Below are 24,863 nucleotides of genomic sequence, written 5' to 3'. Positions count from 1 at the left end.
TGAAAAAAGAAGTTGAGAAGACATACACATACATACATACACTCACACACATGCACACACAAAAACAGAGGAAAAATATCTAGGGATTAATATTTCTTTCCTTTACTTTTTTTCTGGATTGTATTTGAAATATATTCAACTCTGGCCTACATTGTGGCACAGCGATTAACACCCTGGCCTGAGGCGCCAGCATCCCATATGGGCGCCAGTTCTTGATTGGCTGCTCCTCGTTCAATCTAGCTCGCTGCTGTGGCCTGGGAAAGCAGAGGATGGCCCAAGTCCACGGGCCCCTGCACAGACCTGGGAGACCCAGAAGAAGCTCCTGGCTCCTGGGTTCGGACCAGCGTATCTCCGGACATTGCAGCCATCTGGGGAGTGAACCATCAGACAGAGGACCTATCTCTCTGTCTCTCTCTCTGCCTCCGCTCTGTGTAACACTGACTTTCAAGTAAATAAATAAATCTTTAATGAAACAAACAAGAGAAATATGTTTAAGTAAAAGTTTTTTCACCTACATTCATTAGTGCTACAATTTTGTAATTATTTCCATTCTACTCATTAGGTTTTGTTATTAGGGTTAGGTTTGACTTTTTAACCATGCTGTATTTTCTGAAAACTTATGTAATAGTGTTACTATAATTGAAGACACAAGTGAAATTTCTTATCCCTTTAGTTATCTCTGGGAGAAGAATTTTAAAATTACATTAACTTCTTTTTTTCTTTCTTTTCTCTTCTCTCCTCCTTCTTCATCTCCTCCTCCTTGTCTCCTCCTCCTCCTCCTTCTTTACTTTTTTTTTTTTTTTTTTTTTTTGGAAAAGAAAGATATATTTAAGTCTGAAAACTCCTGCTGTAGCCCAGGATGGGGACTCCAAGAGAGGCTGACCCAACAAATCAGTTAAAGTGGAGTCTTTTAAGCACAATTCGAAAAGGAAAAGAGCCAAAATAGCAGCTAGAAATCAGAGGGTGGGGATAAAACCCATAAAAAGTCCTAAATTGTATTTCTCTCTAGCTTGATGATGATAAAACAAAATAGCTATCAGAAGGGTGTGCTTGCTACCTTCTTTCTATTCTAAATAAATTGAAATGACAACAATTTCTTATATTCTTATGTGACTATTAAAATATTAAATATTAAAATTTAAGTTTTAAATATTTTGTCAGTTTTGTGAATTCTGGCTTGCTCAAATTATTGGCATAAATTTCTTAGCATCCTTTAAAAAATAGAAATAGAGCTAGCCCATGATTCAGCACTCCCAGTAATGGATATATACACAAAGTATATGAAATAAATCTTTCAAAAACTTTGCATTCCATGTTTAATATGGCACCATACATACTAAACAAGATATGTTGTCAAGGGAGGCATTCATCAAAAAATGAATGAATGAGAGCCATGATTCCATCTATAATTTACTTTTATATGACATAAAGGAAGAATCAATTTAATATCAGTTTCTATTTTTCATTTTCTCAATATCCAAGGTATTCAAACATTTGGAAGTATCGTCTGGACTCTCTGTGGCAAAAAGTAGATATTTTATTGTAACACTTGGGAAATTTTTGATCATAACCTAGAAGTACTGGGATAAACATGCTGAGCCCAATTGCACTAAACAAAAAGGAACTTTTTTCTCTTTTCATTTTGTGTCTTAGTATTACAAAGTGTTGTTCACTTAATTAATATCAATAACTCAAGCATACTCAAGACATCTCCAAAAATACTATTTGTTTTTCTAATAAAATATTTCAAGAGAATGCATAGTTTTAAGTGGAGTGCACTTTGAGCCTATTCACAATATCTAAACAAAGACAATTTACAATGAACAATTTTTCATATAGTATCAAGAATGTGAAGTGTAACTCACACACAGCACAAAGAACGAAACACCATGCAAAAGACTTGGCCAAAGTGTAGCTGAGCTTCTACATCCAGAGATTCATATAAGCTGTGTTCCCAAAGTTGACTCTAGCAACCTAGCTTAGTGTTAGGAAAACGGGATCCAACGCAAAACGCACTTTGGCCAACATACCCTGCTCTATCATTTGCTGCAATTTTCTACTTCCTCATTCTCAAACTGTCCATTTCCACCTAGAACACTAGTTCTTTTTCACTGAATCCTTGAAAAGGTTCCCATATTCTCTTTTTGTTCAACATTTCTTCCCCCGTTCAAACCTTCAGTCACATTTGTATTAGTTGATATTGAGTTTGATTTATAGTGGAGTCTCTCTCTCACTATAGAAAACGGAACAAACTCTATCTGGCTACCTGTAACTAGTGTCCAGCTGTGTTTCTCTTGGACTAGAATTCATAGAAAGATACTTCTAAAGGTCTGTACAAAGAATGAAAAGAAAACATACGTCTATGATGATATTAAAACTTTTTGAAACGCATGAATATTTGTACTACAATACATGTTTACCTATAGTTCTACTATAATACATAGTTTTAAGGTGCCTTGTATATTTTATGTGACTACTTTTCAACTTTGAATGTTTCTAAAAATGCATAGAAAAGGTATGCTTAGCATTCTGATCTTCCTAAATTAAGCGGCTGCAGTGCAATGATTTTTGTTTTTGTTTTTGTTTTTTTTTTTTTTCTGTTAAAATATATCATGTGGTGTCATTATAGTAATTTATTGAGTATTTCTGGAATTCAAGTATACTTCATTTAATATTTAACCAAACATTATTCCAAAAGGGATGGATCTTTTAAAACACAGAGAATAATCTTGCCATAACTTCACCCAAAGGGGTTTTATTAAATGGAATGATCTCATCTATTACGTTTCCTGAACTATGGTCTCAAAGAATTCTTAATCTTCTTTGTTCCTGTCTGAAATGTTTGACCATAAAATAATAACATTTTATGAGAATAACATTATGATTATAACACAGGCCAATAGCGACACAGTCACATCTTAGGTTGAGGCTGTAGGCTTTTGTCTTTAGCAGGCTGCCTCCTTTGTTAACTCAGCAAAGGTCATCTATATTCAAGACCTTCCTGGACTGTGACTGGTTGACACCTACATGGTATTCTCCTAAAAGCTGAAATAAATTATAGACATACATTTATATAGTGAGTCATGAAGACTAAATTGGTGAAATGTTCATGCTCATATCAAAACAAGTGCGGCACAGAATGAAAAAAATATATTTGCCTTCAATAATTGTTATGGCAATCTTAATCTATTGACCAGCATTGTTAGATGCATAGGATTTCAACATATGAGGACAAAATTGAGTAAGAGGTAATTTTCCAACTAGAGATGAAATGAATTAAATGTGGAAAATAGTGCCATATTAGGTTAAAGAGTTTGAATTATCTGAGGAGCAAATTTTCATGAATGAATGGAACTCAAGTGGAAAATTCATAATTGTATCAATGTAAAGGTATATGAATTGGAGTGATGAAAGGATTCAGGCACTTTGTATTTGTAATTCCAAAGCCAATATGCAATGCCATTGAGCAAGAATGGACACTACCTATAACACGGAATTAATGAATAAAATTATGAAAGTGAATCGCTGTGATTTGAATCCTGGCTCTGATTTTGTATATCTGTCATGGGTTCTTGCTGTTCATCAGTGTTGAATGTTAAATGAAACTTCATAGGAATAGAAACGTAAGTGTTTATTGTGAGTCATAATATATTGACTGGTATTATAATTAAAATAGTTTTTCATCATATATTAGACGTGTCATATGGAAGATTTCTAGAAATTTTTCTTTTATTATTCTTCCTCTTGGCATTGCTAATAGTATTCAACATTTTACTTTGAGATACTGAAGTTACATTTATTTCTTCTGTTAAGAGGAATGTGTACTAACAGACAAGGAAGAAGAGTAAGAGAGGATGTGACCTACACACTCTACTGCAGAAAGTACTGCAGCATGACACTGTAGCATTAGCAATAAAATCGACCACTCTAATTATTTAAATAGCCAAGCACTGAACTTTTGACAGGTGGGCACTAATCCTGACACATTGTCATACAATAATAGGGAGAGAGTATAATGAAGCTACATGATGCATTTAAAAACAGGAACACTTCATTTTTTTCATTTCATTGTGAATGAAACTTCTAAATTATTCTCATATGTGAAAATATATACATTCATTTCAAAAGTGCTTATAAAACCTTTTATAAAATTGACCTCAAATGAGGGCAAAGATTAAATACCAACAAATTATAAAATACTTGAATGGGACAAATCTGAATATGGTAAAATAAAGTTAAAAGATCATAATTCACAAAAAATGCCTAATAGACAAAATATCAATTTCCATTCAGTATAGTACGTTCATCAGATGACTTAATCCAGGCCGGTGCCGTGGCTCACTTGGCTAATCCTCCGCCTGCGACTCCAGCAACCCAGGTTCTAGTCCTGGTTTTGGCACCTGGTTCTAGTCCCGATGCTCCTCTTCCAGTAAAGCTCTCTACTGTGGCCCAGGTGGGTAGCGGAAAATGGCCCAAGTGCTTGGTCCCTGCATCTGCATGGGAGACTGGGAGGAAGCACCCGGCTCCTGGTTTTGGATCAGCCCAGCGCCAGCCATAGCGGCCATTAGAGGTGTGAACCAATAGAAAGAAGACCTTTCTTTCTCTCTCTCTCTCTCACTGTCTATAACTATGTCTCTCTTTCTCACTGTCTAACTCTGCCTGGCAAAAAAAAAAAAAAAAAAAAAAAAAAAAAAAGACTCAATCCTTTCTCTTATTTTATAAACACACACATTTCCCCTATAAAAGAAAAAGAATATTCATAACCATGTGTAAAAGACGACAGGATCCACCAGTTATTAGTAGATGAGGGAACTCCTTGAATAGATCCTTGTAAGAAACAGTTTTAAAACATGTCTTTGGGTAGGAATCCAAATGAGACACAAACCTTAACACAAGGACTAAGATTCTGTCATTCTAAAATGTGAAGTGACCTGCTTTAAAAATTAAGGCAGACATGTGTTCTTATCCAGCTTCTTGCTAATGTTCATCCTGGGAAGTAGCAGGTAAGAACTATAGAACTTTGTCTCTGCCTCCCAAATGGGAGCCTTTACTGAATTCTGGATACATGGCTTTGGCATGGACAAGCAGTGAGCTTTACAGATAATTTAGGACTAAATCAAATGACAGAAGATGTATCTCCATATGTCTCTCTCTCTCTCTCAATAACTTTGCGATATTGAATAATACCCAATAAACGTTTCTCCTTTGTCCACTGAATGAATGAAAGTGTTTGGCAGCAGAGGAAAGTGGAATGACACTGAAAGATGGTATAGGCAGGAAGTGACAACTTTCCATGACTCCACTTTCTAAATTTATAGTGTGTGCTGAGTTTTAAGAACGTTTATGTTAGAGAATATACTTAAGAGCATAAAGAATATAAAGAATATAAGAATCAAATTTCTTTGTATTATAGATTTACATATGTACATGAGTAATATTGATATTACTTTTCCATTAAGAAACATGGCATTCTACATGGCAATTAATTGACAATACTCATACTTATTCCTTAGTCTCTGAAACAGATGGTCTAACCTTCACTTAGGATTTTCAGAATGACATTCACTATTACCTGACTTTTGTATCTTATCTCCAATGTGGTGCTTATTAAATTTATCCCTTTTAGCAGCATATTTCATAATCACATGTATCAGGTGGTATTAAAGATGAAGTATGGCATATAAATTTTTATTGTACATGGTAACTTAGAGGACCCGTATCTATATATGAAAGCTGCAAGAATCAATCATGAAGAAATGAATGCACAAAGATTATTGCCATATTGGAATTTATTTTGTAATGACTTTTTATGATTCTCTGTCAAGGGTTATTTCAAATGTACATATTTTCCTAAATATGTGTATGAATTTTTAGGTATGTGAAAAGGATTCTAACAATTAAAACAGATGCAACAATGCTTTCATCATTCATGAGTAAGCATAGATTTATATATCTTACTATAACAATTGTGAACAAGATCAGTTTTGGCAAAGTCATTAATGCATTTTCAGTTACATGAAGAAAAGAGAAGTAGGTATTTTGTTTTACTAGCACACGCAGAACATGTCTCAGAGTAATGTAATATCGTCTCAGATTAATGGGTATATATAGCATTGTATTTCCTTCCTTTCAAAAACTAGTAAAGTAAGTAAGCAGCACTGATGGATAACTTCTCCATCTCTTGTATTTTACTTTTTTAATGCACACTTGTATTTCTGAATGCTTATTTATTTTCATTAACTTTAAGGAAATAGAGATATGTGCTGAAATCTTCCATCCACATGTGTCCACAATATCCAGGGCTCAGCCAGGCTATAACCAGAAGCCCAGAACTCCATCTGAGTTTCACAATGAGTGGCAAGGACCCAAGCACTTGAGCTGTCATTTGTTGCCTCTCCAGATGCATGCACGCAGGAAGCTTCATTAGGAACACGTCAGCTGGGTCTTGAACTGGAACTCTCAAGTGGTGGCTGACCATTGCACCAGAAAATCTGCCCTAACATTTTGCTTTTAAATATTCAAAGTTTAATTAAAATATTCCTTGCCTATTTATTTTCTTGACAGTGTTATAATTAATTTCATTGGAAATCACTGCTGAGAATAATCTTGTGTAGAAAAGTTCTGTAAAAGTATTTTTTTAATATTTAAAAATGGTAGATCTTTAAATATATCTCTTGTGAGGCAAACCATGGCCTTAACTGGTATTTTGTTTTCTATGTTTGGTTTGCAATCTGCAGCTATTGTCCAAAAGCTATACTTACAAATATGGAAGACAAGATTTGTAGATATTTTTGTCATTTAAACTGCTCTCTACAGACTGGGCTTTAAAAATTGCTACACATATATGACTTTTTATTCCAGCTACTATTTCCTTTCCTACACATTAGGAGTGACAAATATAAAAAAATGTAAATTTCTGGTTTCCATATCCTTGGCATCCCAGATATCAAAGCACTTAAAAAAAAGTTTTTCATGAGAGGCTGTTGCTTGGCATAGTAGGTAAAGCTTCCATTTGTCTATCGGCATCCTATGTACACATTGGTTCAAGTTCGGCAGCTCCACTTCCAATCCACTTCTGTATGATGGCATAGGCAAGCAATGGAAACTGACCCAAGTACTTAGGCACCTACACCCACTTGAGAGACCTGGAAGAAGCTCCTGGTTCATTGCTTTGGATCAGCCCAAACCCCAGTCATTGCAGCAATTTGAGAAGTGAACCCACTGATCAAAGACCTCTTTCTCTCTCTCTGCCCCTCTCTGTCTGTACTCCGCCTCTCAAGTAAATAAATAAAATCCTTTAAAACATTTTACTTGAAAAGGCAAGGCTAAGAAATGGAAGCTCTGAAGGCAGTATTGTGGTTTTCAAGGTTAAGCCTCCACCTAGAATGCTGGCATCCAAAATTGGTGCCAGTTTCAGTCCTGGCTGATCCACTGTGATTCTTCTTCCTGGTAAGGCACCAGGGAAATAAGTGAAAGATCACTCAAGTCCTTGGGCCCCTGAACCACACAGAAGATCCAAAAGACTCTCCTGGCTCTTTGCCCCAGTCTGGCCTAGTCCTACCTGTTTTAGCCTTCTGGGAAATGAAGCAATCTATCCCACACTCTCTGAAAATGTGTTTTCAAAAATGAAAATAAAATTTTTTAAAAAAAGAAACTGGAGACCTTCCTTATTTTAGGAGTTACAAAAGCTTTAGCAGTAAATTCCAAAATCACTGGACCAAACATGCTGGGATTGTGTTGCCATTGTAAACTAAAGGTAATCAGAATCTACATTTATTCCATGCCTTACTATCTAAGGTACAGAGGACCTTTAAATAAAGGGAAAATTTTTACTCAAGAATATGCAAAACCTCATGTGGAAAATGTCTTTCTTCTTCCCAATCAATTATTTTACAAAATTGCAGAAATTTAGTGAGTCACAATTTTGGGCAATCCAAAGATTTTGAAACAAAAGAAAAAGATTACATGAATACATGTATTGTATTTCATTGGAAACTACACAGTAAACATCATATAGATCAAAAATATCCAAAACACGTGCTAGGGACTTCACCAAGTTTAGCCTGTCATCCACCTGAACTGGGTCATGAGATAGATCCTTAAAGGTAAATACACAGTACATGCATACTCTATTTAGTTAGTTAGATAGTTTTATTTATTTTTATTTTTTCTTATGTTTTGACAGGCAGAGTTAGACAGTGAGAGAGAGAAAGAGAGCCAGAGAGAGAGAGAGAGACAGAGAGTTATAGACAGTGAGAGAGACAGAGATAAAGGTCTTCCTTCTGTTGGTACACTCCGGTAATGGCTGCCAAGGCCAGAGCTGCACTGACCAGAAGCCAGGAGCTGGGTACATCCTCCCAGTCTCCCATGCGGATGCAGGGACCTAAACACTTGGGCCATCTCCACTGCCCTCCAAGGCCACAACAGAGAGCTGGACTGGAAGAGGAGCAACCGGGACAGAACCTGGCACCCAAACCAGGACTAGAACCTGGGGTGTTGGCGCAGCAGGCAGAGGATTCGCCGAATTAGCCATGGCGCCAAACCATGCTTACTCTCTGCATAAGAAAATTCAATCCTGCTAAACTGCAAACTACATTGTCTAGCTCTCCTTAACAAATCACTTCTAGTAATTTTCCACTTCATTCTGTATTTTTCTATTCACATACATTTGAGTATTCCCTTTTGGTTCACCTTTTTTTTTTTTTTTTAATAATTTTGTACTACCTTATTTTCTCTAATCAAACTTTTGAAAACAAACCATTCTTCTCCTAGTTGGAGTTGAGTACACTTTATCATGTTGTCACTCTTCCAATTTAAAGAAGTCAGGATAAAATCTGTCTTAACAACTATAACAATGATCTGGCTATATTTCCTTCAGCAAGTACACTATAGTCTACTTGATGCAATTGTGTTCAGTAGATGATGATTCTGAAAACGGACATAAAATATTGATGGCTCTTCTGAAAGCAATAGTCTGATATCCCAATGAGTCTCATTTCTTCAAAGTTATTAAACTAAGTTATTAATTCCGCATTAAAATTGAACTATCCATAAATACTGAAGAATAGAATGGTACATTTCCTTAATGCTTAGTCAAGAAGCAACAATTTGATCAATCTGGAAGGCACAAATCCCATAACCTGTGTAGGAATACTTGACTCATGTGCATCCTTAATGGTTGAGTTAATAGCATGATGTCACATATTGGGCTACTAACTAGTCCTCAGTCTGAAAGAGCTCTAATCTTGCTTTTTCCTCTTTCCTGTCATAAAAAGCTTTTGATAAACAAGCAAGCAAAATTTTATGACAATGTAAGTAGTGATTGTCACACAAGCCAGCAGGAACCCAATCACGTCCAAGGAGTGGTACTGGTACCAGGTGAGGTCGTGGGCTGCAACCCGAAGGTGTTTGGCTCCTTTGTGGCGCATGACAAACTCAATCCAGAAGACTGCTCGGTCCAGGGGCTTCATGGGCTGATCGTGGTGAATTCTTGATAACTTCATGACATTCTCTTTATAGCTGAAGAAAAATCAATTTATAAACTTGTAGAATATAAGCTATGTAAGTATATATACATCTATATCTAAATATAAACCTACAGAATGCACCATAAAATGGGTATGTGAAATTTTTATACAGACAGTAAAACGAATGTTGCAAAAAAGAGCAGGAGACAAAAATCTTTCCTTCAGTAAACATTACAGAGATCTGAGTTTCCTGATTGGAAACTGTTGGATGTTCAGTGTTACAAAATGTGTTGAGAGGTTGGCAGAGAACAATATTTCTAACTTTCAAACCTAGGAATTGGAATCACTTAACTCTTAAAGGCAAAGAAAACAAAAAATGACAATAACAGCCACAATAAAATTCATTTGATAGGGAAGTCTTGAAAGATTCTGTAAACAATGGTTTTCAGATTTGTTTTACTAGAATGTGATTAGTATGAAAATTTAGAGATAGCAGGCAAGTCCATTACTAAGCTCAGGTATATCTGGGAAAAATTAATAAGGAGCTGTTATCAACCAGGAATTTGTCTCAGAGTAATCCAAAATTACTGCATTAACATTTAAGTTGCGAATGTACGAAATTGAATTGCCTTCCTTTGGAGCCTTACACTGACTCTTATGTTCCCTTTTTCTCAGCTTTAATTTCTCAAGCTTTTCGTTGTTAAATGCATCTTCCTTAACTGATTCTTTGAATTAAAACATGTTAAAATTTGGAATATTTGACTTATTCGTATCAGATACTAAACCAGCAGTAAATGTTTTTGATTGCTACAATTTTTCTTCTTCTTAACGTTGTGATTCAGTTTCTGGAGAGTACTGGAGTAAGTAGGGAGTTGTTCCTGTCATTAAAGTTGTCACGAACTAACGGACAAGGCAAAAGGATGTATGTGGGGAGTGTGGCCCTCTATGTCCAAATAACAAATTACAGTGTCTTGGTACATCAGCAATTGCAATGAAGACAACTTCCACTCATGTTATTTTTAAAAACAAATGGAGTATGTGCACAGTGACTCCTGTTGTTGACTAGTACTCAAACAGTATTTTTCACTTTATGTTTCTGTGTGGGAGCAAACTGTTGAAATCTTTACTTAATGTATGCTAAACTGATCTTCTGTACATAAAGAGAATCGAAAATGAATCTTGATCTGAATGGAAGGGGAGAGGGAGTGGGAAAGGGGAGGGTTGTGGGTGGGAGGGATGTTATGGGGGGGAAGCCATTGTAATCCATAAGTGTACTTTGGAAATTTATATTCATTAAATAAAAGTTAAAAAAAAAGAAAAGAAAAAAACAGATGGAAAACTCCTTTCACAGGGAGTATATGTAGAGCTGTGGAAATTTATTGGGAAAACTTATGGTGAATGGGTCACATAATATATGCTGAAAACTAGTACAATGTGTGCCACACATCATACATGGTCAATTTTTTAGTTAATTTAAAATTTTACTTCAGCCTGTAGCAGTAAATCTATTAAGAATGCAAGAGAATATGTAAGTGACAGAAAAATTTGTTTTGGAAAAAAGACAATTATGCTGATGATTAGCTCTTTAGGTTGAATAACAGCTGTGAAAAGTGAAGTCCAGCTACTTTTAAAAGCTAAGGGTCCAGCCAGCGCTGTGCCTCAATAGGCCAATCCTCTTTTGCGGCTCTGGCACCCCAGGTTCTAGTCCTGTTCAGGGCGCCGATTTCTGTCCCGGTCGCTCCTCTTCCTGTCCAGCTCTCTGCTGTGGCTTGGGAGTACAGTAGAGGATGGCCCAGGTCCTTGGGACCTGCACCCACAAGGGGAAACCAGGAGAAGCACCTGGCTCCTGGCTTTGGATCAGCACAGTTCGCGGGCCACAGCACTAGGCCGCAGCGGCCATTGGCGGGTGAACCAACAAAAAAACAAAAAGCTAAGGGTCATTGTGATACTATCAAGGAAACATTCCCTAGGAAAACTTCACATTTACGTTTACATCATTGTGTAATCAAAGGAGGCAAACACATTCCAAACATTATTGATTTCACAATATAGTGCTAATACTTAATCAACACTAACTATAAAATGAAATAATAGGAGAAGCATATCTTATTACAAATATTTTGACTATTGGACCAGATTATTCTGATGTTACTTTTTCAGATAAATGACATCTTTATTTTGTAATTTAACAAATCAGACATGATGATTGCTTTCCAATATTAACCAGAGCTATAGTCAAAATGGTGATTATTTTCAGAATCATTTAGTCCTCAAGTAAAAACTTAAAATCAGGCATTTTCAAAAAGCAATACTCACGTTGGATCATTAATGACTGTCTTCACAGCATCGATCAAATCTGCACTTGACATTGTCTTCCAGTCCAATCTAATAGCTGCTCCCTTGGCCTTCATGTGGGCAAGGTTATCATGTTGCTCCCCAAACAAAGGGAGCCCCACCATAGGGATGCCATGGTGGATGGCCTCATAGATGCCATTGGCTCCACCATGAGTTACAAAAGCTTTGGTTTTTGGATGACCTAGAATTGAGAGTTTTTCAGTAAAGTTATTAATGATAAGTTTGAGAAATAAAAAAGAAACAGAATTTGGGGCACTAAAAGGGCTCGTGATGTCTAGACCACAGGTTCTGAATAAAGATGAGATAGTGCATAAATTACTTAGAAATCAAGAGGAAGAGGTTCCTCAATCTATTGGAGAAGTCAGCAAAGGCCACATGGGAAGGTGCTGTGATTTGAAACTTAACCCAGTGAAGGAAAATAGCAAGCATTAATAAAAGATATATTCTTATTGAAAAAGATGTCTTATGCCAACAAAACACCCCTTCAAATGAATGCTAGAAGATTTTCTCTTAAAACAGTGGTCCATTCACTAGATTGATATACAAGATTTAGAACACAGCAGGTAATCCCATAACTGAATTGCTAGAATCTTAGGAGAGCCCACACTTAATCTTCAAATGCATTTTCATTTCCTGAGATATTTGCTGAAATATTCGCACAGAAAATGTGGAGTAATTCATAACAACATGAATAATATTGATCAGTGGCATTGCAAACTACTGTATTATGGGAACAACAATGTATTGACTGAAAGGTGAGAGAGACAAAGCCAAAAATAATTATTATTTTTAAAAAGTTGATATATCTGAAAAACATAGGGCAAGAATGAGTGAGTGTATGAGAGACAAAAAGAGAGCTAGAGATCATCCCTCTACTGATTCACTCCTCAACTACCTACAAGTACAGAGGCTGGGCAAGGCAAAGCCAAGCAGAGACTTAATCCCGGGTATCAGTGTGGATTACTGTGAGCCTAGGATTTATCTCATCTCCTGCTACCTGCCATGGGGCACAGGGAAAGAAAGTTGGAACCAGAAGTAGAGATTGAACTTGGACCTAGCAGCAGCAATAAGGATGCAAATGTCCCAAATGACTTTTTAACCTCTGTAACAAATTCTCTCCCAGCAAGAATTACCAAGAAATTCTAGGGATGTAAAAAACATATGCTTATTGAATGTCAACTGATTTGGTTCATTGTATTCTCCTAGGACTAGAAAATAAGCATGAAGACATTTGGTTGACTTCTGGGTGTTTCCATAATAAATGGTCATCAGCTTTCTGTTGAGCCACTGTCTTCCAACTTGTTACTCATGTTTACAGCATTTGTCCTCCATGTCTTACCAAGAAGGTCATTCTGAGGGATCCACTGATAGAGCCTGGTATTAGCTCCTAAGGTGTCAGGTTTCTTGCCATCAAATTTCCAAATAACCTATTAGGTAAAGAAAATGCCTTTTTCATGCGTTGAATTTCAAAGAAGAACTACTTACTTCTAAGGAGGCTTAGAGATAACCGAGTTAAATGCCTACCATGTGAAAGCTAAGTAAGGGAGACCGAAGAGAGTAAGTAGAGAGAACTACTAAAAGATAAAGATAAGTACAGCACAAACATTTCCTATGTATTTGTACATTCACACTGACACAGAATAGAATCATGATGTTTCACATGCACTGCTTTATTCATGTGAGATAATGAGAGACAAAAACCAGTGTTTAAGAAACTGTTATAATGTCATAATCCAACTGCAATAATTGGAATTTATTCCCGGTATTGCACAACTTGATTTACCTGAATTACCATGTTGGATTCATCTTCCAAGTATAATATCAACTTTTTCAATTATAAAATAAAAGTGTACACTACTCCAGTGTTCATTAGAAATTTCATTTAATATGACATGTATTAAATCACAAAAAGTAAATCCATCCAGTGGGTTGTTTCTGATAAATAAATTGATTATGCTTAGGACTACCTTTTGCTCATTTTACATTACAACTTCCTCAGCACTATTTCTTGAAAAATGTTTCAGTGGTTTAAGTAAACTTTGATTATTTTTATTTATGTTAGTTCACTAATTGCTGCTCTTGTGAGATCTTTTCCATGTCCAGTACCAAAACAAAGTGCTGACTTTGGTGTTTCCAAGCAGCCTCAAAAAGTGTAGTACAATCCACAAGCATTGATTTTCAGTGTGCTTTGAGAATGCTAAACGTAATTTCAGTTCTCAGAAAAAATTATATAGTGGATTACAAGAACCCTACATTACCTACAACACTAAAAGCAGTACATAACTACTGAAAGATCAAAGTGGTCTTACATACATTAGAAAATTAGTATGTCCTCAAATTTCTAACGGAGTGCCTCTGAGCATCTCCCCATTCCAGGCCTGCTCCTGCTTCACTTGTCCTGATGTTCCCTTCTCCTTGCTCAGTCTGGAGGAGGTGTGAACCTAATGGGTTAGGAGCACTGTCCTGTGGGGCCACACATTGTGATGCACTGGGTCCACCTGCAGGAAAGATCTATCTGCACTTTCTCCCTTACATCTTCCTGGTTCAGGCACAACCAGGGCTCTGGCTAAAGGGCAGGTTGTTTTCTTCCCTTTTTCTACATATACTAGACTGTACTGAATCCTTAGTTTGTGGCTCCCAAGTCCTGGTTTTTCCATATCTAGGTAGATTCTGGAACATCACCATGAGGACCTAGTGCAAAACTAGGGGAAGTAAAGAATCAGGGATTACATGGGAACTCCAACCTGCAAGTTGCACATCAGTCATTGTCCAAAGCATTTGTATTGCTAGTGTATCAGCTCAGTTATAAATTGCACTTCATTTACTTTCTGGTTACATCTTTAGTGCAGAAGAGGGCATCAGCAAACGTGCAGAATAAAGAACCAAATGATACTGCAGTTTGATGGTAATGTCATGATGATAACAAAGCTTCACACTGTACCTCTTTTTATTTTTTTATTTTTATTTATTTATTTTTTTGACAGGCAGAGTGGACAGTGAGAGAGAGAGACAGAGAGAAAGGTCTTCCTTTGCCATTGGTTCACCCTCCAATGGCCGCCGCGTCCAGTGCTCTGCGGCCGGCGCACCAGGATGATCCAATGGCAGGAGCCAGGTGCTTCTCATGGTCTCCCATGGGGTGCAGGGCCCAAGCACTTGGGCCATCCTCCACTGCACTCCTGGCCACAGCAGAGAGCTGGCCTAGAAGAGGGGCAACCGGGACAGAATCCGGCGCCCCGACCGGGACTAGAACCCAGTGTGCCGGAGCTTCAAGGCGGAGGATTAGCCTAGTGAGCTGTGGTGCTGGCTCACACTGCACCTCTTAAATATGCTTTTTCTGTTCAAATACTTAATCCAAGAATAATTTTCTTAAATAATTCTCTGAGCTACTGTTGCACATCTCACAGAGAGTTATTTGTATTCTGATATCTGACAAATATCCCAAAATTTGTAACAGTTTAGCTATCATGCAGGAAGCTTCTCTTACCGGTCCCATTGCAGTGATTAAGAATAACATTCGGGGCCTGCGCTGTGGTGCAGCGGGTTAACGCTCTGGCCTGAAGCACTGGCATCCCATATGGGCGCCAGTTCTAGTCCCCGCTGCTCCATTTCCAATGGTCCAAATCCTTGGGCCCCTGCACCCGCGTGGGAGACCCGGAGGAAGCTCCTGACTTCGGATCTGCGCAGCTCTGGCCTTTGCGGCCAATTGCTCTCTCTTTACCTCCTGTCTCTCTGTATAATTCTGACTTTCAAATAAATAAATAATTTAAAAAAAAAGCACATCCAGTAGTTGTGCCCTGTTAGGACACTTTTCTTACCTTTTGTGGCAGCTGGGCAAGGGCTGTTGCGATCACATTGGTCCTTTCCTCTGTCATGTTGCTGACCATGGACCCCAGGGAAAACACCACCACTCCCTCTTCCCCAGAGCTCTGCACAAAGGCTTCCATCTCCTGGGAAGAAAGGAGTTGTTCCATCACAAAAGGGCAGCAGCACAGCAAACACCAGAAAAAGGATTGGTGCAATCAACTAAGGAGAGAAAGTGGAACTTATCAGAAATCACTGTAGTGGTCATTGTGATGAAGTAGTTGACAAATGTTCCATCTTACCCATTTCTAATTATTCAGATGTTCATGTTGTCTACAGTCACATTCTTCTGCTTTCCTTGTCCTAGATTTCTTTATGTTGTGAAACTGAAACCTCGGGTTCCATGTACATTATAAGAAACGAATGTAAGGAATGATAATATAGTTTACACTCTTTTCTCTGTTCACAGCATAAAATCTGATTTCACTTAAATTCCTGTGTCCAGCTAATTTCCCTATTATAGTTAATATATTCTTAAGGGACTTTGTTAAAACAATTGTATTGATATGAATTTACAAATAAAATTACATAATCATTCCTTACTATGAAATTTATGTTAATGTCAATCATTTTTACAAATCATTGCATAATCATTGACTTTCCACATCCTAGTTACTTCTCTCAGTACACTTTCATGCTACTGTCTTAGAAATCCAAAAATTTATTAACATTTTAACTACCTCCTTTGAGTTATATAAATTTCTATCTCTCTTTTTAATAGGGCAATTATTATTATGGGAATTTGATAGCCAAAGGAAAAGCAAGTTGCTTGGAATATGCAAATTATGTTAAGGAAAAAGAAGAGAAGCTTCAAAGCTTTGAGTTGTATTCTTGTGGGTGCACTGGAATAACAGCAGGTTTTATCACTAGCTATCATGACAGAATTAATTGTCTTGCTTTTTGTGTTTTGCTCCACATTCCTCCTCCTCAGACCTCTGTCCCTTTCCTTTTTTGCAAATCAGGAAATCATTAAGGGAAGAGATACATGTTATCAACTCCACTAATAATGTCTCAGCATTTGACTGTGGCTTGTACCATACACAGATAAAACATTTTGCATTCCAACTTGGTATTGTATTTTAACCACTTACTATCAATTTTGTGATGCTATAATAGGAAGACTGATAGTATCTCTTAGGAGTGGGCATAATAGAGCCGTAAAGGATACTTACTTTCTACACATGTCTTTATAATGTGGTATGAGTAACATAGATTAAATTCTAATGCTTCTTTTTAAATTAATTTAACTTTTATTTAGTAGATATAAATTTACAAAGTACAGTTTATGGATTACAATAGCTTTATCCCCCCATAACTTCCCTCCCACCCGCAACCCTCTAATCTCCTGCTCCCTCTCCCATTCCATTCACATCCAGATTCATTTTCGATTATCTTTATATACAGAAGATCAATTTAGTACATATTAAGTAAAGATTTCATCAGTTTGTCCCCACACAGAACACAAAGTGCCAAATACTGTTTGAGCAGTAGTCATATCATTAATGCACATTGAACTACACATTAAGGATGGAGATCCTACATGGGGAGTAAGTGCACAGTGACTCCTGTTGTTGACATAACAAATTGACACTCTTGTTTAAGGCATCAGTAATCTCCCCAGGCTCTAGTCATGAGTTGCCAAGGCCATGGAAGCCCCCTGAGCTCACTGACTTTGATCTTATTTCAGCAAGGCCATAGTCAAAGTTGAAGTTCTCTCCTCCCTTCAGAGAAAGGTACCTCCTTCTTTGATGGAAATTTTTTCCACTGGGTACTCACTCGCGGAGATCTTTCATTTAGGTTTTTGTTGTTGTTGTTGTTTTTTTGCCAAAGTGTCTTGGCTTCCCATGCCTTAAATACTCTCATGGGCTATTCAGCCAGATCCGAATGCCTTAAGGGCTAATTCTGAGGCAAGAATGCTATTTAGGACATCTGCCATTCTATGAGTCTGCGGTATATCCCGCTTCCCATGATGGATCGTTCTCTCCCTTTTTGATTCTATCACTCAGTATTAGCAGACACTAGTTTTGTTTAGGTGATCCTTTGACTCTTAGACCTATCATTTTGGTCTATTGTGACCTGAAATTGATCACTTGAACTAGTGAGGTGGCATTGGTTCATGCCACCTTGATGGGATTGAATTGGAATCCCCTGCTTTGTTTCTAACTCTACCACTTGGGGCAAGTCAGCTTGAGTATGTCCCAAATTGTACATCCCCTCCCTCTCTTATTCCCACTCTTATATTTAACAGGGATCACATTTCAGTTAACTTTAAACACCTAAGAATAATTGTGTGTTAATTATATAGCTCAACCAATGGTATTAAGTAGAACAAACAAAAATACTGAAATGAATATAGTATTAAACTGTACATCAATAGTGATGATAAGGGCTTATCAAGACATTGTTTCTCATAGTGTCCATTTCACTTCACCAGGTTTCCTTTTTTGATGCTCGGTTAGTTGTCACCAATCTGGGAGAACATATGATATTTGTCCCTTTGGGACTGGCTTATTTCACTCAGCATGATGTTTTCCAAGTTCCTCCATTTTGTTGCAAATGACCAGATTTCATTGTTTTTGACTGCTGTATAGTGTTCCATAGAGTACATGTCCCATAATTTCTTTTCCAGTCTACTGTTGATGGGCATTTGGGTTGGTTCCATGTCTTAGCTTTTGTGAATTGAGCTGCAATAAACATTAAGGCGCAGACAGCTTTTGTGTTTGCCAATTTCATTTCCTTTGGGTAAATTCCAAGGAGTGGGATGGCTGGGTTGAATGGTAGGCTTATATTCAGATTTCTGAGGAATCTCCAGACTGACTTCCATAGTGGCTTGACCAGTTTGCATTCCCACCAACAGTGGGTTAGTGTCCCTTTTTCCCCACATCCTCGCCAGCATCTGTTGTTGGTAGATTTCTGTATGTGAGCCATTCTAACCGGGGTGAGGTGAAACCTCATTGTGCTTTTGATTTGCATTTCCCTGATTGCTAGTGACCTTGAACATTTTTTCATGTGCCTGTTGGCCATTTGGATTTCCTCTTTTGAAAAATGTCTATTGAGGTCCTTGGCCCATCTCTTAAGTGGGTTGTTTGTTTTGATGTGGTGGAGTTTCTTGTTGTCTTTGTAGAGTCTGTTTTTTATCCTTTATCTGTTGCATAGTTTGCAAATATTTTCTCCCATTCTGTTTTTTGGTTGCCTCTTCACTTTCCTGTTTCTTTTGCAGTACAGAAATTTCTCAATTTGATGCAATCCCAAATGTTAATTTTGGCTTTGACTGCCTGTGCCTCCCGGGTCTTTTCCAAGAAGTCTCTGCCTGTACCTATATCTTGCAGGGTTTCTCCAATGTTCTCTAAAAATTTGATGGTGTCGGGTCGTAGATTTAAATCTTTAATTCATGTTGAGTAGATTTTTGTGTAAGCTGTAAGGTAGGGTTCTTGGTTCATGCTTCTGCATATGGAAATACAATTTTCCCAGCACCATTTATTGAATAGACTGTCCTTACTCCAGGTATTGGTTTTGGATCCCTGATCAAATATAAATTGGCTGTAGATGTTTGGATTGATTTCTGGTGTTTCTGTTCTGTTCCATTGGTCTATCCATCTGTTTCTTGCTGTTTTGATTACAACTGCCTTGTAGTATGCCCTGAAATCTGGTATTGTGAAGAATGCCATCCTATATGTTGACATAAGTTTGTATCAAATAGAAACCAAAAGTGATTTGCAGATACAAGTATGAGGTCATTCGAAATACAGTGGATGTTTCCCCAGCTCTCATTCTGTCTGGAAGCTGTGAAGCCAAGACCCAGGCTGCCCCACAGAGTTTTACAGAGATAGCCTCTTGTCTTGGCAGACAGAAGAAAACACCTCAGAAAAAGCAATCCGTTCCTTTAATAATACATGATAGCTTCCGGTGCTCATTGAGAAGTGATGTAAGGCAGTGGTGAAAGTAAGCAAGCTTTGGATTTGGCTGCAAACATTTTTGAGGCCACATCTTTTTATTTCTGAGGGCTGGTTTTCCCATGGAGCTAGAATCCTGGAGAAGAGTCTCAACGCCTACAGTCAAACTTAAGTCTACCTCTTGTTCATCTAATGGTCAAAAGTATACATTTACATGCAAAATAGTCTAGCTTATCTCTCTTTTCTGTGACTTTTCTGGATGCTGCAATTTCACTCAGTTTAAATATTGCCTGCTGAAGTACATTATGTACAATGTGTCTGGTATGATTTGGTAATTCATTGTACTAACAGCAAAAGCAGAAATAATGACTAATCAACATTCATTCTGAATTATTGACATAAGTAACAGTTAGATAAGTATATTATATTATGTTACAGTCAGGAAAAACATACCTATTTCATCAAACATTTATCAATTTTTTAAGTTGTAAATTTGAAAAACACATTCTTCTGCCTTTTTTTTAAGAAAAAAATATATGCAGGGCCTTACAGTTATCTCTATTCACCTACTATAGAATAGAACCACAGCATTTTCCTCACATATATACCAATAATTTGGTTCCTGTTTATCAACATTTCCCCATGTTTCCCACCCCTTGGTCTCTCTATCCTCTGAAAACTTCCAGTCTCCTACAAGCATCTTGCAGATGAACTTTTAGATCATGCAAATGGGTTCTGTCTTGCAGAACTTGTCTCTCTGTGCCTTGTCTATTTCATTTTGCATAGTGACCTCCAGTTCCATCCATGTAGTGGAATACCACATGTTTTTATCATTTTTCATAGCTGTGTAATATTCCACTGAGTACATGCACAGATTTTCTTTATTTACTCATTAGTGGATGGAAAAATATTTCTGTTTCCACTTTTAGCTATCAGAAATCATGCCAGTAATTTACAGGATGTTACAGTTTGCTTTTTGACAGACATATTAGATTTCCTTAGGGTATTAGAGATGTATTAGAGATGTACTAACAGTTTTTCCAAACATCAAACATGGGACAATGTGATTATTATAAATAACTAATAATCATATTTATGAACAGTGTGGTCTAGTTCTCCACCCTGTAGCCTACCTGAGCATTACAATCATCTCCTTAAATCCCATCCCTTCCACAGTAGTAACGTACTTCTTCAGTCAAATCCCATCACTACATCTTGACATCAGCATCTTGAATGTTAATTAATTAATATTTTGATGAAAGGGAATCTGATGCTATCTGTAGGTCAAATTTTTCTCTGGTTCCCTAACAAAAACATTATGATGCAGTTTACACTCCTTCGTATTATGTGGTACCACATTACCTCATTTGTCAAGTCAATCTCGTTATTCAACTTCTTCTTCTAACCCATTTTTGTTTTTGCTACTTTACCTGATTTTCTTTCTATCTTATTCTCCCCTCATCTTTAGCCTGTCCATGTACACATTCCAATACAGTTTATTATCAGTGACTGTGGGACAGTTTCTATGACCTCTCCTGGACAATTTTTCACAGTGTGGTTTCTCCTTTATCAAGACATTGCCACCATTTTTATTGTGTATTTTTAAAGATAATGTAAAATGTTGGGAAGAGCACAAATGGTCTGCAATTTTTCTATATATGTCCAGCACTTGCCTGTCTTGTATGTTAAACACTTTTTACATATTCCCTGAATTAATATCAAATGTTCTTTGTGTTGATAAGAAATGTCTTAATAGAAATGACTCTCCTGTAAAAGTCTCCTGGAGATTCTATTATTCCATAATCATAAGGACATGTGTATACATGTGATGTAATTGAAATGTATGAGAGGATTTCAACAATTCATGGAAATGTGCCTCACATTCTAATTCAGCTATTCCAAGTTATTTGTCCAGTCCTTCCCTGTGAGTCTGGCAGAGAGTTTAATCCTACTTCCAATATCTTTTCCTGTCAATCAGATGCTATAAATGAAAACTGAAGAGTAATGTGCACTGTAAAATCTAAGTAAAAAAAGAAAGCCACAGGAGCATATTTACCTTGGGCAGAGGTTGGGCAGGTTTGCAGTGGAGCCCACCAACAAAGTAAACATTTGGCAGGAGTGGGCGAGGAAACTCTAAATCCCAATAGCTTCGAATGAGCCATATTTCAGCTTTCCCCATTAGCTCAGAGAATGTAACAGGTCTTCCTGAATGCAGAGAAAATCAGGAAAAGGCATGTTAAGGAGAGAATTGTTACATGAAGTATATCATGTAACTAAATGGAGTGATGCAGTCAATGATGTATAATGCGTCTGTACAAAGATAAAGCAATTATTTAAGTATATATAATGTATATGCTATGCTCTATTCACATATTTGATACATGCAAAAAGGTCTCTAATGTCAACTGCATAGCCACAAATCTTGTCATGAAATTAGGCCTCTTATAGAGTTAAACACATATTGTTTACTTTTTAATGTTAGGAGAGTAGCAGATTCAATTGAGAACAACTATTTTAGTTGTTGAGTCAAGATACTCTACAGTAATCATGAATAGGGTTTTGCCCAGAACAGGTACTCAGTCCTGTTTCCAGAGTCTGCCAAGCTGATTCCTTGATCTCTAAGTGAACTAAGAAATGGGTTTTTGTTGTTGTGTTGGTGCTATTTGGAGTGAACATATTTTTACCTAGTTCTGTTTTTGCTTTACTTTTATGCTTTAATAGTATCAATTTACAATGAAATTTATACAGAAATATTACCAAATATCACAGAGATGTTTTTACATTATGGAAAACAGACTTTGTTCACTACTTTTTTGAATGTCTTTTATAAACATGGAAAAACTAGTTAAAAACAGATTAATTACATATATGTCTAATTTCCACAAAATCTTTGGCTTTACACAGATGCATTTTAAGGACTTAAGGAAGCAACATGGCAACATCACAAACCTTGATTTACATGTTTTCTGTCTTGAAAAATCTGTCACCAAAAGTGAATGGCCATTTTAGGTAATATAGAAACTGAATTGTAAGTTTAAAAGAAGCAAAAGACCTACACAGAAAAAAATAATTTCCTCAAAGTCACATTGATAGTTATTATAGAAACGTGTGTAATAACAAAATCTGCCTGTCTTCATTCTTCAATAAAATGTGTCCATGGATTTTTACAACTGAAAAAACTGAGAAAATGGACATGGCAGGGTAAAAAAAAACCGCAGTGCTTCCTTGATAGCTGTGCATGCTCCTGTAATGTTCCATGCAAGCAATGAATCTATAACGCCTATCTAAACCTATAATGGAACCCTTATGTAACATTTGTGAACTTCTAAAAATTTTTCAATTGGCTTTTCCTTTCTTCACCTAAAAAGGAAATTCCTTAGAGTTTCCATTCATGAAAGATCACCCACAAAGTTACAGAAAACTTAAGCTCTCATCAGCAACTAAAAACATGACTTACCTAGAACTTCACTGCAAAACTGATCCCACCTCTCCGCATTCAACATTTGGAACCAAAAGTCAAAATAAAGAATAAATAGCATGTTTTTTACCCTCTCCATGAATGTCATTTGTCCACTTAAATCTGACATAATAACAGGCACATAGGAAGGAGGAAATAGAAGTCCCCCACTATACTTTTCATAGGTGTAGCCAGGAGTGAAGCGGAGACTGTACACAAGTGGTCTGTTCAGTAGCTCAGCCAGCAGCTCACCACAGGGAACAAATGGGTCTGCAAGAACAACATCAAACCTTGATTCTTGAAGCTTTGCCATGATTTTCTTGTTCAAAACCAAGTCTTTGCAGATACTTTTATAAACATCGGAATATTCATAGAATAATTTTTGCATTAGTGGGAAATATTCCCAATATGCATCTCTTGACACATCGTATGTAAGTATATTAATCCCATTTAAGAGAATACCTTCGATTTCATCTTTAGTGTAAGATGTGTGAAAAGTTTCAAAGTGAATTCCTGATTCATTCTTGCTGTCAATTAAAATAGAAGCAGAAGATCTCAGAACAGTGACTGCATGACCTCGCTGGACAAGTGCATCCAGGATTGTCTTCATATTCATCCAGTGGCTGTACTCCATAGGCCACACCAGCACCTTCCCACAACTCCCAGAGCTGAAGCAGCAACTCAGCTGTAGCAGCAGCAGCAGAAGTGAGACACATGTCCTGGACATCCTGGGGAAATGCAATGCTTCCTCGCCACTTGCTCTTGCTTTCCTTTGCTCCTTATGGTTTTATCCAAGAAGAAACTTAACACATAGTTAAAGTATAACTTGCATTGGTTAAAATAAATACATGATATGAACAACCAGAGCTTGATAACCAGGATGATAGGCAGAAAAGCAAAATTAGATATTGTTGTGTCCAAGTGATTGCTTTATGGTCTCTTTTATGGTTAAGTGATTCATCCTGCCCTAAGGCAAAACCCTGGGTGTGTAAGAAAACTGCACTATGTAAGAGATTTTATAAGAGCAATTTTTCATCTCCATGTGATATTTCCTAATATTTCTTTATAAATTGCATTGTGAATTGATACTATTAAGGCATTAAAATAGACCAGCAACATACGTATGTAAAAATATGTTCACTCGAAATAGCAATTTCAAGTGAAGTGACTTGCATCTGCAATCTCCCTTTCAGTAAAGAAGACATAAAATGATCATGAATCTGATCCTTATTTCTTGGATAATATGATTTAAGGACGTTCTTCATAAAATAATTTCTTTAAATAAAATTAACTTATAGGCAAGCATCAATTTGAAATGTAAAATTCATTATTTCATAGAAAATTGACACGAATGCTCAATTTTTGAACATCTTCTCACCAAAAAGCAGCCCTCTACTCTGTTACAATTTAGTATTCCTTCTGTCCAAGGCAGTTACCAATTTATGTTTCTATTGACTTGCGTATTTGGCCATTTAATGCAAATATATCATATAGCACATGGAGGCAACAGCATGGGCAACTTCTCTGTGAAAGACATCCTACTTGAAGAGTAAATTGCTAACCTACAGTCTTGGTTTCTCCCATCTGGTAATCCCCAGTCTCTGAGTGATGGCAATGGACATCAATAGGCAAGGACTGTCAGGAATTAGAATTCCAGTGTGCTATGCTTGATTAGAATCTCTCCATGTGATAAGATTATTACTGGCTGAAGGAACAAGACTTTACTTTCCCACACTTGTCTATAATTAGCTTTTGAAGCTCAGAGCAGGCCTGCTGTGAGAAAGAAAGGAGAATACAAGCACTCTGTTGGGTAACAGGGGCTGTGGCTGA

The 24,863-nt window shown here is 37.0% G+C and overlaps 1 protein-coding gene across 2 annotated transcripts; it reads right to left on the bottom strand.

The window, feature by feature from the left end:
* Positions 1-5,771: 5,771 nt before the first annotated feature.
* On the bottom strand, positions 5,772-23,884 carry LOC100340772 (UDP-glucuronosyltransferase 2B16). 2 transcript variants are annotated; one of them, XM_002717138.4, is made up of 6 exons: positions 23,034-23,884; positions 21,633-21,781; positions 15,638-15,769; positions 13,162-13,249; positions 11,784-12,003; positions 5,772-9,519 (listed from the first exon to the last, which is right to left on the bottom strand). In XM_002717138.4, the coding sequence occupies exons 1-6, from the start codon at positions 23,758-23,760 to the stop codon at positions 9,240-9,242; spliced, it is 1,596 nt and encodes a 531-aa protein (XP_002717184.1). In that variant the 5' UTR covers positions 23,761-23,884; the 3' UTR covers positions 5,772-9,239. The 2 variants fall into 2 exon arrangements, with proteins under 2 accessions (XP_002717184.1, XP_069904165.1); XM_070048064.1 differs by having other exon boundaries at positions 23,496-23,884.
* Between the last annotated feature and the right edge of the window lie 979 nt (positions 23,885-24,863).

This window comes from Oryctolagus cuniculus, chromosome 8 (assembly GCF_964237555.1).
Source record: "Oryctolagus cuniculus chromosome 8, mOryCun1.1, whole genome shotgun sequence".
Lineage (NCBI taxonomy): Eukaryota > Metazoa > Chordata > Mammalia > Lagomorpha > Leporidae > Oryctolagus > Oryctolagus cuniculus.
Note: the sequence above shows the minus strand (reverse complement) of the source record. Positions and strands in the feature narration are given on the sequence as shown.